This window comes from Chinchilla lanigera, unplaced genomic scaffold (genome assembly GCF_000276665.1).
Source record: "Chinchilla lanigera isolate Chin_1 unplaced genomic scaffold, ChiLan1.0 scaffold00015, whole genome shotgun sequence".
In the NCBI taxonomy this organism is placed as follows: domain Eukaryota; kingdom Metazoa; phylum Chordata; class Mammalia; order Rodentia; family Chinchillidae; genus Chinchilla; species Chinchilla lanigera.
Window position 1 is genome coordinate 7,190,348 of NW_004955416.1, and position 13,632 is coordinate 7,203,979.

A 13,632-nucleotide genomic window follows, 5' to 3' on the forward strand; every position below is an offset into this window, starting at 1 on the left:
CCGCCGGGCGCAGGGGCGCGGTGGCCGTGGCCGGCTGGGGAGGCTCCGACCCGGGCACGCTGCGCCCGCTGCTCGGCCTCTGCAACGGGGTCGCTCAGCCAGACACGAGCGCGGGGCGGTTCCCAACCCCCTGGACTCCAGCCAGTCGCAGACTCCGTGAGGACACTTACTACATCTGTAGCAATGTATTTCTGCTGTTTCTGCCTAGGCCTGCGAAGGACCGGCCCGGGAGGCACCTTGGTCCTCCTGCTCCTCTGTGCCTAAGAGAGCTGACCACCGAAAGGAGGAGACTTGAGGAAGAGGAGGCGAAGAAAGCGGCCCAGAGGTGAGTGAGGGACCTCCAGAGCTTGCTGAGGGACTGTGGACAGGCAGATGACCCTCCTGGCTTGCCTCCCTCCCGGCACTGTGAGGCAGCCCCATGGCCGCTCTTCGTGCTGTTTCTCAATCCTTAGTGGAGCCGGCGAAGGCACTTGTACCCTCAGCCCCAGTGCAGGTCAGTAGAGCTTCAGACATCCTGCCTTGGGCCTTGCCCAGCCTCTGACCGTCATCTGGGCTGAAGCCTGACTTGGGCAAGGCAATGTCACCCAGGCTACACGTGCCCAGACCTGCTAACCTTGCCCTAGACCTTCTCACGCCCCGAGTGGCGTTCCACACGTGGTGTAGCTGCCAGGAGCAGCAAGGGCTAAAACCTGGAGGGATCCCAGGGGAAAGGCTGCTTTCTCTGTATCCTGCCTTATCTGTGGTAGTTTTCTTAAGCTTCTCTGACTTGTTTTTCTAGTGCAGGGTGGGGCAGAGGCTCCATTCTGTGTCTGTGGTCATTTTTGTGGTTCATGCAGCGTATATTGACATGCTGTGAGTTCTCAGGCCATGTGTAGGACAATTGGCCAAGAACACATTTGCAACCAGGAAGAGCTGGGTTTGAATCCCGACTTCGCCTTTGACTCCGTAAGCAAGTTGTTTTACTTCTCTGCAAACTTTTAAATGTCATCTGTAACCAAGGACAGAGAGGCTCTCCTCACAGGGTAGTTATGGAGGCAGACTTACCAACCTCTGGTTGGAAAAGGTTAAGCTACCCTGAGCCCTCCTCCCTTAGAGGACTTTGGGAATGGTCTGGCTAGTTGGTAAAATGATGTTGGAAGATGTTGGAACGAAACAATAGGAGTAAAGTAAAGGCAGAGAGTCCAAGGAGGCTGAGTGGTGAGAGACCCTAATTCAGGGGTCTGAGGCACAGGGAAGGGGCCATTTCTAACATGGATCCAGATTTAATGGCAGAAACAGCAGCACCCTGTGTACTCGTCACATGTATGCACGTGTTCATGGCGAGCCTGAGCATACTGCTGCCTGGGGCAGGGGGAGTCTTTGGACAGAAGCTGTCAGTTTTGTTTCATCTCCAAGCGACTGTGTGATGTAGGGCTGGCCATTTGACGTCTCTGGATACTGGGCATGGTGGATGACATTGGAGCTTATAGTCAGGGACTGTGCATCCCAGCTCCACGCTTACCATCTTCAACAGTTGCTTCATCTATAAAATGTTGTTTGTTTGTTTGTTTGGTACCGGGAATCAAACTCATGACCTCAGGCTTGCCAGGCAAGCGCTTATGCCACTGAGCTATATCCCCAGCCAATGTTGGTTTCTTTGTCTGTAAAATAGAGCCTGTAATATCTACTGTTAACTATTAGATGCACTAATAAAAAGCACCCAGTATTTGGTGTAGGCACTTTCTATGTGTCTCTTCCCTTTCTGGCCGTCTCTTGTCTACCATCTTTAAAATAGGGCCAGTAGGCTTGGCGTGTCTCACAGTGGTTTTGTGAGCCTAAAGCAAGGAGATAAACAAAAGAGAGACATGAAAAGTTAAAGGCTGTAAAAGCACAGGGCCCTCATGTGAGTAGGGGCTGTAGATGTTCTTCTGGCTCAACATTCAGAGCTCTGTGCAGAGGACTCAGGCTTCTGTGTGTGGAGGCCACTGGACTCTGAGATAGGGAGAGGGCCCTGGCTGCAGCCCACCAGGGAATGTCATGCTTCAGGTCGTCCCATGGCGAGGAAAGGCAACACCGTGCCCCGGGAGTGGAAGGGGATAGAGTAAGCGAGGTCAGGGGCTGGTCAGGCGCAGATGCAGCACTGTCCAAGCAGGCTGGAGCTGGGCCGAGAGGCAGCCTGAGTCAATATTGACCTCCTTGGCTGGCCAGCCTGGCTCTCCAGCTCCTCATTCAGCTGGAGTGTTGTCATAGCCACTGCATGAGATTGGATTCTTTTAAATAACAGCCCGTTATCTCTCCCTTGGGGATTCACTGGGGCCTGTGGTGTGGGGATGGTGACAAGGGGTTAGGGGACCAGGCATGAGGCTTGTTACCTGCACACTGCTTTCTGCCCTGGCATATGCCACATCTCCCTGGGCCACTCAAATGGGACAGCAGAACCTCTGGGTGCAACTCAGCCTCCTGAGGACTCTCCACACTTGGTACCGTGAATGACCTATCCTGTCTGGGGCCAAGATCATCTGCCCTGCAGGCGGCAACTGGACAGAAAAGGAGGTGAAATGGCATTGCCCTGCTGCATTTTAGGGGGCCATGATAGGGTGCCGGGGGGCTGCCTGTCTTGCCCCTTATACTGGATGAAGAGCAGATGGCAGACCTGGACCCTGGTAGGGGATGAGGAGAAGCAGAATTCGCTCTACACCAAGATTGGCAGCAAGAGGACGAAGGGGACAGAAGGCAGGGCCCGGGGACAGGCCGAGCACATTGGAGCAGGTGTGAAGGCTCCTGTCAGGAATATGCTGCAGAGGTACAAAAATGGGCGGGCAGAGGCCAGGCCTTGGTGGAGGGCGCCTCCCCTGCTGCCTGGGCGGTGCAGGCTGGTCTGTCGAACCCCTACTTGGAAGAAGCAAACTGACCTGCATGAGGGAGAGGATCTTGTCTTGTTTACCATGGTCCCCAGAGCCCTGAATAGAACAGGTATGTAATAAATGTTTTTGAGTAAAGAAATGAATAATGTAATTGTTATATTCAACTGAACTCCAGGAAATAAAGGTTGAGAAAAATCTTTCCAGCAAATGAGACTATTCCAATGAAATTTAGTCTTCTGTTCACAGAAATTCTTACCAGGGGCCAGGGAGAGCCATCTCTCCTTACAGAAGTGTGTATGTGTGTGTCAGATCCTAACGAGGGCTACAGAGAGGTTAGGCAACCCTGCTGCAGATCTAGGGGTGTTGGGACCCCCCCTTTGAAAGGGAGCAAGTCCACTGCAGGTCACTGGAGCTAGATAGTGGCCGTAACCAGGATCTTGGTCCAAGTTCTGTGGCTTGCCTCTGGGTCTATGAGTCTAGGATAAGCCCTTCCCCAGGGTAGCCCGGGTGGGCCTGAGAATGACACAGGATGGAGAGGTGGGTGCTCATGGCTGACTGCAGCCAAGTTCACCTTGGTGTCTGGGTCAGACTCTGCCCTTTTTTGCTGCTATGAGACTTCTTGGGCAAGTCACTTAGTCTGTGTGACCCCTGGGTTCCTTGCCTGTGTGCTAGAGACAGTAATGGTGCTCAGTTAGACTTGTGGGCAGGAGATCACATATGTGACATGCTCAGTCCAGAGCCTGTTATTGACACTAGGTCCTCTCTGAGGGATGATTATTAATACCTAGAACTTCTGAGCAAGAACGTGCTAAAGAGCATGCTGTCTGTGCCTGCAGAGGCTGGCCAAAGCAAAAGGGTCCAGCATCTTGTCACCACCAGACATGCCGAGGCCTAGAGAAGGAGAGCAGGCCAAGACCACAAGCCCAGAGGTCTCACTGAGCCCATGATAAACAGGCCCTGAGCCTCTCTTGGAGGAAGCCGGGCTGTGGCTCCCCCACTCTGGCTCCCTGGCACCTCGAGCTGCTTGAGAACTGGGAGCTGGCCCAGGATGCAGCTGCCTCCTCTCTTCCCAGTTGCCTGGAAATGGCGGGGAATCCCACCAACCTCGTTCCTAACAAATGCTTTACCAACATCCCAGAACTTATGAAGCTGGCCAAATCTTGCCCGCTTGAAAGGAGCTGTAGACCCCCCCAGATTCACTTTCTGGAAGCCACATTTCCCACTTCGGTGCATTCTTCCGAATCCTTTTTATGGGCTAAGCATCCTCTCCTTGCAGTAGATTCAGTGTGTAAAAACAACCCAGACTCACTCAAAGCTGGGTCCAGAGGGTGAAGAAGACAACCACGTCGAACACTGTCCTCCTGGGACAAGGCAGGGGTGATGGGCTGTGAGAACAGCTGCCAGTGTTCAAGGCAGTTCCCAAAGGTGATTCCCAAAGAGGAATTCTGCAAACCCAGAGCATGTTTGGAGCAGATGCATTCCCAGAGGGCTGCCCAGAATGGCAAGTCTTATTTGGATGTCCAAGCTGCTCAGAGGCATAAACGCAGACTTTAGTGTGTGTAGCTCTGCCCTGGCTCTGTGATGCCCGATAGCTTTGGTGCCCCTAGTGTCCCAGGCCCTGGCACATAGATGTTTTCTCCCTCCAGAGGAGAAACAGTTGAAGAGGGAGACTCACCGCACTGCAGATGCTTCCTCATCCCTGATGTGGGCACCAGAGCAGCCAAGCCAGGTTCTTCCTTGTTGCAGTAGAGCGGTAGCCACCGACCTTGCCCACCACTGCTGGGGCCAAGCCTCGGGGTTCCCCTTCAGAGGGCTCTGCTTTTCACATATGCCAGGCCTTCACCACTAACGCCCTCACCATGACCTCTTTGTAACATTGTACCTACTCTTTTCAGGGCAAACAACCCCTGGTTCCATACCAGGTAAGGCTCGCCCTAAAAATAGGGCAGTAGCCTGGGTCCTCCTGGGCTTCACCTGAGCCCACAGAAGGACTTGGCAAACGGGGTGGCAGGAGCTGCCATATCTCCCCCACTGCTTATAGCTCCTGTGAGTTTGCCCCACGTCAGGTGGGTGGAAGGATGGAGTGGGGGCTTCAGGATCAGATCCAGGTTCAGGCCCCAACTCAGTCGTTCCTGATTCTGTGATCCAGATCAAGTTATAGGCTCTTTGAGCCTCATCCAGATTTGTGGATAATTCCTGCTCCTCAGGACTGCTGATCCTTGGAAATGGCTAGCCCTTAACAGGTGTTCAAGAAAAGCTACCATCCTTTCTGTCTCTGAGTCTCCTCCGACACCACAGTCTCACCCTTCCGTGACCCCAGGCCCGTGGCTCCCTGAACTCTCCACCTAGCTTGGGCTTGCCAGGTGTGACTGCATTTCCTCTGGAAAGCTCTGCCAGGAACTGCCCAGTTCCCCCCTGCCAGGTTCCAGGAAGCAGCCACAGCAGGATCTGTGCCAAACTGGTGGGGGTGGACTCCTTCCTCCCAGAACTAGGCAGCCCCTGCCCCAGTCATGCACCAGCCTCCCCTGGAAGGTCGAATCTGCAGTCACACAAAAAAGCAAAGTTCAAAGCATTTCTCAAACACAATTGTTTCTAGCCCAAGGCCCAACCTCAGTCTCCCTCCCTTGGGTGAAGGCAAAGTGTCAGGCAGGAGCCTGAGGCCACCTGAGCCTACCCTTCCTCCAGCTCTGCCATCACTGCGTTAGGTCTGAGCCCCACACCATTGCCTTCAGGCGGACAGGAGGAAATGCGGGTGCTTCTCCTACACTCTCGCTCCTCGAGGTGTCTTGGCAGACCGCTCCTTGGCTCTGTGAGTGGGGTGTGGATGCAGAAGAGGAGATCTTGGGGTTGACAGCTTAAAGGCTGGCGTGGGATGATTTGATTGAATGTCACAGTCTCAGAGCAAATGAAGTAACCACGGGCCTTGGAAACTGGGGAGCCTTGGAAATGGCAAGTTGAGGGCTTCTGACAGAGCCCTCACGCTCTGAGTGTGCCCCGAACAAGGGACATTCGTGCCTTAGACAGTCTTCAGGGATCACTCTTTATTTAAAAATACTTTAAGGAAAATCTAGAAAGTAGATAGATGGTGTGGAAGGAAGTCACCTGTAGCCCTACTGGCCAAACATGTAGCAATTATTTTGTTTATTTCTTCCAGATATTTATTGTCTTCCTGCTGCGTTGACTCATTAGTATAGGTCAGATCTTTAGTAATAGTCCCCTACCCCAAAATTATACCATCGAGAATTCTGCTTTAGACAAAGAAAACCTGGATATTTCATTTGTTTCCGGGGCCCCTGGGTGTAGACAGGTTTGGACCCAGCAGCTCAGGGGTAGCAGAAAAGCCCACCACACTTGGACCCATGGTAGTCAGTGGCAACCAGACGGGGCCAGACTAGGCTTCCCCTCCTGCTACCGGCTTTAATATTTCACCTTTCGCATGTAGGTCATGATCTATCTCCTGTTTCTTTGGGGATACGACCTGAACTCATTTTTGAGGCTTCATCTTTCCCCACATGGATAGCTAATTGCTTTAGCTACATTTGTTGAAAAGATCATCCATTCTGCATCACACTGCAGTGTCACCTTTGTCATAAATCAAGTGACCGAAGATGAGTGGGTCTATTTCTGGATTCTCTCTTCTGCTCCATTGGTCTATTTGTCAATCCTTGTGACAGTTCTATACTACATTAACTATGGTAGCTTTATAATACATCTTGATATATATTTAGTATAATCTTCCAACTTCGTTCTCTAAGATTGCCTTGGCTATTCCTGGATCTCTGTTTTCTCTGTACATTTTAGAATCAGTGTGTCAATTTCTGCCAGAAGAAATATGCTGAGACTGAAATAAATCTGTAGGTTAATTTGGGAGTAATTGACATCTTCACAGTATTAAATCTTCCAATCTGTGAACATTCTTTCATATCTTTAGTAATGTTTTGTATTTTTCAATGTGAAGATCTTGCTCATGTTTCCTTAGGTTTATTCCTATGTATTTGATATTTTTAATGTCAATTGGTAAATGATATCTTTTCGTTTTGGATTTGTTACTGGTACATAGAAATTCAATTGACTTTTTAAAAAAAAAACTGGGTTTTTTGCAGGGAGGATTTTTTTTTTTTTTGGTACCGGGAATTGAACTCGAGACCTCAGGCTTGACAGACAGGTGCTGTGCCGCTGAGCTTAATGTCCAGCCCATTAGGGGGAAGGATTTCTGAGACAGAGTCTTGCTATGTAACCCAGGCTGGCCTCAAACATGCAGCGATCCTCCTGCCTCATCTTCCGAAGTTCTGGGTTTCCACTTGTGTACCACCATGTTCGGCTCAACTTTTTACAATGTTGACCTTGAATTGAGGGCCTTCGAAATTCACTGATTTAATCCAAATAATGAGCATGAAGAGTCTCCTGGATTGTTTTGTTTACACAGCCATGCCGTCCCTGGCAATGTTGGCCTTGCTGTGTCACATGGTCCAAGCAGCCTCTCTTTTAAGCTGAGCACACCTAACGGATTCTGCCAGCCTTCATGGCTGGCTGCTGGGACCCTAGGCCTCTAGGCCTTTCCTGGTGGCTCTGGGAAGATCTGGTTCTGGAATCCCCATTAGAATGGGCTTGGGAGGGGGCTCCCAAGTCACTCAGATCATTTGCTAAAGATTGCCCTCGGTGCATTTCCTTAGCAAGAACCAAGGGCTCAGCTCGGTGGAGGAAGCTGGAGAGAGCGTTGTTCTGGGAGGAAAGGCAGCAGCCCTTCTGTAGCTTTAGGTGTTTCTGCCCGTCCGGAACACTTCGCAGAGTTAGGGAGAAGGGTGAGAAGGTCAGCGAACCAGTGCTGGAGGGTCTGCCCAGAGGCTGCGAGAGGAGACCGGCTGCATGCAGATCTGTCCAGAGCAGAAGGCAAAGGCTGAAGCTGGGTATTGTAGTGCACATCTGTAGTGCCAGCGTCTGGAGGCCCTGAGCTTAGAGACAAGCGTGCAGAGAAGGGTGATGTAGCAAGAGAAACAGCCGCCTTCTGCTGGGAGTCTGCTTACTGAATACACTCGGAGCTGTCGCCCATGAACCCCTCTGACAGATGAACACAGAGGCTCGGATCATTTAGGTAACTTGTCTAAGTCTCCAAGTCAGTGCAAGACTCCCTACAACCCACCTGCAGCTCAGACAGGTGCGTTTCACCACAAAGTCCGTTTTCTGCAGGGGGGCCCTGCACCTGTGGCTCTGCCTTTAGGAAGTGTTTCGGAGATTCTTGAACCTCAAGGAACAGAAAAGACCCTGATATTCCCACAGGTGTGTGCTGGGTACAGACTAACTCACACTTGAGTTGCCAGTGGGGAAACGAGCTGTTCAGGCCCTCGTTTTTCTTTGTGAGTCCTGCTGCCTCCCAGACCTTCGATTTTCCCCAGAACCTACAGAAACAACCATCAAAATGCTGCTTCCACAGCAGGAGCCAGGAGAAAAAGCAGTGGCCTGCACTCCAGATCTTCAGCTAGATGAGTAATCCAGGGATTCAAATCAAGACCCTGGTCAAGCTGGGGCTGAGACCGGAGGATTGCTTGAACCTAGGAGTTGGAGACCAGCCTGGGTAGCCTGAGACCCCTGTCTCAAAACAAAAGAAACGTGGAGAGTCAGGCTTGGTGGTGCATGTCCATAATCCCAGCACTCAGGAGGCTGAGGCAGGAGGATTGCTGAAAGTTTGAGGCCATCCTGGGCTACAAAGTAAATTCAAAGCTACCCTGAACTACATAGTGAGACTCTGTCTCAAAAACAAAAAGAAACATGGAAGTGGCCTCTTCGGATGACATAAAAACCAATGGAGCTGTTTTAGCCACTTCAGATCCAAAAGCATTTCAGCGCGCACCCTGACCCTGGGTCTATCACTATATGATTGTAGGCCCACTAGCCCCTTAACTCCCCAAGGTGAGACTGGGTCAGCCCTTTAGAAGTCCCCTTAGCTCTCAGGCTTCCAGATTTCCTCTCTTGGGTTTAGTTATTTGTTCTTTGCAACCCCATGCCACTCCTAGCTGTTGCCGGGCTCAGGAGGACCTTAGACAAACTCCAGTCAGTGAGGCAAGCAGTGGCCACCAGGGGTGATTTGTGCAGAATTCAGTGACTAGAGAGGGGTCCCCAAGGGAGAGGTATCTCTGCCTTCTCTGGAGAGCTGTGCCCCTAAGATAGCCACCCCACGCCCACACCCAGGCTGTCCAGCAGCTTGTGTCTTTCTGGGAATGGAGGCAAAGTATTGGTGGCCCTGAGGGCCCTTTGGGGCTCCCTGGTCCTACAATACACAGCCCCAGCCTGGGCAACATGACGGAATCAGCTGGTTGGCTTTTTATTGATGTCATGTATGGTATTAACAGGTTTTCTGTTGTTGTGTTATCCTGGAACAAATCCAAGCTGATTATAATAAACAAAGAAAACCCTCTTTAACACACCACTGGATTCAATCTGCTAGTTTTGTTTAAGATTTGCATGTTTATAGTTATAAGTGAAATTGGTTCAAATTTTTCTTCCTTGTACTCTTCATATCTGGTGGAAGAATCAAGGTCATACGTGCTTCATAAAATGAGTCTGCTAGCTTTCCTCCCTCCTTTCCCCTTTTTTAATTTCTTTGACAATGAATGATATTTGTAATGGGCTTTGAGTTTTATAATAACACACCCCAGAGTCTGCCTCCTCGGCAGGAGACGTGGCACAGACAGAAGACAGACACCTCCTTTCCTTGTTTATAGCCTGCATCAGTTTATTGCTTCTGAGACCGTTCTGCGAGAGTCAGCCCCTTCCCTGAGGAAGTGGAGATGAGCAAGACAGGAAGCCCAAGGCCAGGGACAGAGGGGCTCTGCTGGAGCAGGGAGGAAGGCAGCCCCACGCCGGGTGCCCAGCAGCTACTGCAGCCACCCCACGGTCCCTGGGCCACAGCTCAGCTCTGCTGTCCCTTTGCAGGCACCATGTTCCGCAAGAAAAAGAAGAAACGTCCTGAGATCTCAGCCCCACAGAACTTCCAACACCGTGTCCACACGTCCTTTGACCCCAAAGAGGGCAAGTTCGTGGGCCTCCCGCCACAATGGCAGAACATCCTGGACACACTGCGACGGCCCAAGCCCGTGGTGGACCCTTCACGTATCACTCGGGTGCAGCTTCAGCCCATGAAGGTAAGGGGTTCATCTGCGACTCCACAGGAAGCTGCTGGCAAAGCCGCACAGGCACCCCGGGGAGCCACCTAGCTAGCAGTATGGAGGAGCCGGCTGCCTCCATTGCCTAGGGCTCATCAGGACCCAGGAAGAGGAGCCTGGGGTGTCACTTTGCATAGTGGAGGGGATGCCGGATTTAGCAAATAATAATGCATGATGCCTGATTAAACTCGAACTTCAGATGACACAAATAATCTTTAGTATAAGTATCTTCTGTGGACTGTTTAGACCCATAGCCCCAAAAGAGCCAGGGTTCTTCCTGACCAGGGGAATTTTTTTGTTGTTTTTTTCTTTGTTTTTTGCAACAGGGTCTTACTCTGTAGTTCTGGCTGGCCCTGAACACACTACATAGCCCAGGCTGGCCTCATATTTATAGTGATCCTCCTGCCTCAGCCTCTCAAGTGCTGGGATTACAGCATACACCACCACCTCTCTTTTTCTTGGTTTTTGTTTTTTCATTGCAGATCATGGGACTTTAGCTGTGTGGGTCCAGACTATAGATGGAAGAGCCTGGTGGGAGTTAGGGTCAGGGGTCCTGTCGGGGTGTGGAGGCCATAAGCCCAGTGTGTGTTGGGGCAGCTTCTGGGCTCTTCAGTTGGCTCTGCAGGTCTCTGAAGGCCACAGGAAGAGCTGGAGAAGGGAGCCCTCTGCCCCTGTTCACCCCAACTCCCAAAACTCAGCTGACCACACCACTTGGCATGCTTGAGTGTAACCTCTGGTGCCCACCTGCCTCCCCTGAGACAAGGGTCTCCTCTCTGTATCCCTGTGGACTGCACCAGCACAGGCCTGACCCACTGTAGGCTCTGGGGGTGACAGAAAGACAAAGAAATGAGTGCTTGGCACTGCAAGGGAGGGCCACAAGTGCTCTTCCCGAGTCTCGGGGCCTTGACCCTGACCATCCCCACAAAGGGGCTGCTCACCTGCGTCTCTTCTCTTTCCCCTGCAGACAGTGGTGCGGGGCAGCTCCGTGCCCATGGATGGCTATATCTCAGGGCTGCTCAATGACATCCAGAAGTTGTCAGTCACCAGCTCCAACACCCTGCGTGGCCGCAGCCCCACCAGTCGGCGGCGGGCACAGTCCCTGGGGCTGCTAGGGGATGAGCTCTGGGCCACTGACCCAGACATGTACCTCCAGAGCCCCCAGTCTGAGCGCACTGACCCCCACGGTCTCTACCTCAGTTGCAATGGGGGCACACCAGCAGGTCACAGGCAGATGCCGTGGCCCGAGCCACAGAGCCCACGGGTCCTGCCCAATGGGCTGGCCACCAAGGCACAGTCCCTGGGGCCTGCTGAGTTCCAAGGTGCCTCGCAGCGCTGCCTGCAGCTGGGTGCCTGCCTGCAGAGTTCCCCACCTGGCTCCTCACCCCCCACGGCCACAGGGCGGCGTGGGGTAAAGGCTGCTAAGCACGGCTCCGAGGAGGCCCGGCCACAGTCCTGCCTGGTGGGCTCAGCCTCAGGCAGGCCAGGTGGGGAAGGTAGCCCAAGCCCTAAGACCCAGGAGAACAGCCTCAAGCGCAGGCTCTTCCGAAGCATGTTCCTGTCCACTCCCGCCACGGCTCCTCCAAGCAGCAGCAAGCCGGGCCCTGTGCCACAGAGCAAGGTAAGCTACCCTGGGGCTCCCCACCAGAGCCACTCAGGAAGGTAGGGCCTGGCTTGGGAAGCATCCAAGGGGAGTGGGTGTTGAACACATAAGGCTGCCTGGGTCAGGGTCAGGGAGGATGTAAGGAACCAGCATGACCACCAAGCTAGCTTAACCTCTGCTGAGGTTTATACTTGGGCCAACTGAGCCCATGTCCTCCAAAGGTTTAGCTTGTATGAGTCAGAGGTTGTAATCCAGGTCATTTACTGCGGGGCACCCTGCTGACACTCCTATCCTCTGAGGTCCAAGTGGACCATCCCGGTGGAGAAGTGTGCTTCAGCTTGGGAAAGCAGGGGCCCCACCTCCCCTCACCTGCCCCAGGACTGCAGAGGGGCTCCTGGAGGCCACATGGTGACACTCCTGCCTCCTTTGTCCTTGCTCCCTTCCTTCCGTGCTTTCCCCCCGGTGGTAGTTGTTTCATGTTTCCATAGCTGTGTCTTCTCCAGTGTGTGTGCTGCATGAGGAGAGCCCGAGGGCTGAATCTGCCCAGGTCAGGGAGCCACAGCAGAGCAGTCCTTGCACCTTTTTCTTGTGAGAGGAAAGTGTGAAGGGACATTTCTCGGCAGGCAGACCAGACCATCTTTTGCTTCTTACCTGTCCTGCAATGTGCTGTAGCATGTGACAATTACATCCTTTCCCATTTGGCACCCAGAGGACTGACTCTGGGTGACGCAACACAAGATTCCTTGAGTGAGTCAGAGAAGGCAGCAGGGAGAAAGCCCTTCCTCAGAGCTACCTGGCCCATTCTGGACTCTCTGGGTTCCTGGTTGTTGCTTTTTACAACTGTGGCCCCCAGGTGTCTTCTAGCTTCTGAGAGACAGGCATCATGAACTTCAGCTACAGCACAAGGGTTTCAAGTCAGGCCTGAGAAACAGCTGCCAGCAGTGACATAAGTGACAGATCCTCCCCTCCCCTCAGGAGGGCTCTGGGGACCTCTGCTGTTGGTGATAGTGTGAGGCCCAGCCTGAATGGAAGTGGGGATGTCCTGGCCCTGTGAGCTTTCTAGGTTCCTGCCAGCTGAAGTCCCCAGGGAAGGTTTGGGTTCCGTGCACTCCAGCCCCTCACTGGGACAAAAGCCTGGGCTTCCCAGGGCTGTGACGGTGAGCCTGTGAGCGCCGCGCCAGGCACACAGATTCTCTGTCAGCACTCGAGCCAACGTGCCGTGCTGTTTTTTCAAAACTAAAACCTGGCACTTGGCAATAAATAAATGGGTTTTGGATTGCAGTTTGGGCACTCAGTTTCCAAAAAGCTCATCGTCACTGCTCCAGAGCATGGCTGGACGTGTCCGTGTAAAGAACATGAATGTCTGTGAGCTTAGGGTCTCTGGAGGGCTGGGTCCCTGGGGAGACTTTTCCCCCAAAGACTAAGATGGTAGCGGGGCAATGCACACCACTCTGGACGTGAGAACCCAAGCTTGTCCCTCTCGGCCCCTTAGCAGTCCTATAGGTCGGCTTCAGGGATGTGGAGAAAGGTTGGCACTGGGCTGGGCTCTGGCATGCATCCGTCTGGACTGCTACCAGCACCTCACAGCGGGGACACAGACCTGTCCATGCCGCCCACTTCCTGAGAGCCGCCGCGGCCCCTGCTGCTATGTGTGTCACGGCGTGCCCACCATGGAAGCAGGTGGGGGTCACGTTGGGTGTGGACCCTGCACAGTCCCAAACCCAGGGGAGTGGATTTTCTAGGCCCCACAGGCAGGCACACCTCTCTAGATAGGTGCTGTCCAGCCAGGCCTCGGAAAGGCAGGGTGGAGGTTTCTTCCGAGCTGCTCGAGGCCAGAGTTCCGCCTGTGCCACTGTGCTGCTGACGTTTGGGCCAGATAATCCGTTGTTGTGGAGCCTGTCATGTGCTTTCTAGCAGCACCTTGGCTGGGACCCACTAGATACTAGAGGCATTCCCAGTTGGGACAAGCAAATATACTGCCATATTCTGCCAAGTATCCCTTCATCCCTTGAGTGGAAAAATCTCTCTC

General features: G+C 53.0%; 2 protein-coding genes across 2 annotated transcripts in view; both read left to right on the forward strand.

The window, feature by feature from the left end:
- On the forward strand, positions 1-4,592 carry LOC106148115 (the record flags this gene model as incomplete). Its single annotated transcript, XM_013512413.1, is given in 4 exon segments — positions 1-325; positions 453-493; positions 2,563-2,782; positions 4,490-4,592. Coding segments are annotated over 4 exon segments (689 nt in total), but the record flags the coding sequence as incomplete, so codon positions are not given.
- Pak6 (p21 protein (Cdc42/Rac)-activated kinase 6) overlaps positions 237-13,632 on the forward strand; it is a 21,122-nt gene continuing 7,726 nt past the window's right edge. The window contains exons 1-3 of the mRNA XM_013512644.1: positions 237-325; positions 9,774-9,982; positions 10,968-11,621. Coding sequence (XP_013368098.1) covers positions 9,779-9,982; positions 10,968-11,621 — 858 coding nt within the window. The 5' untranslated portion in view covers positions 237-325; positions 9,774-9,778. The remainder of the gene's footprint in view (positions 326-9,773; positions 9,983-10,967; positions 11,622-13,632) is intronic.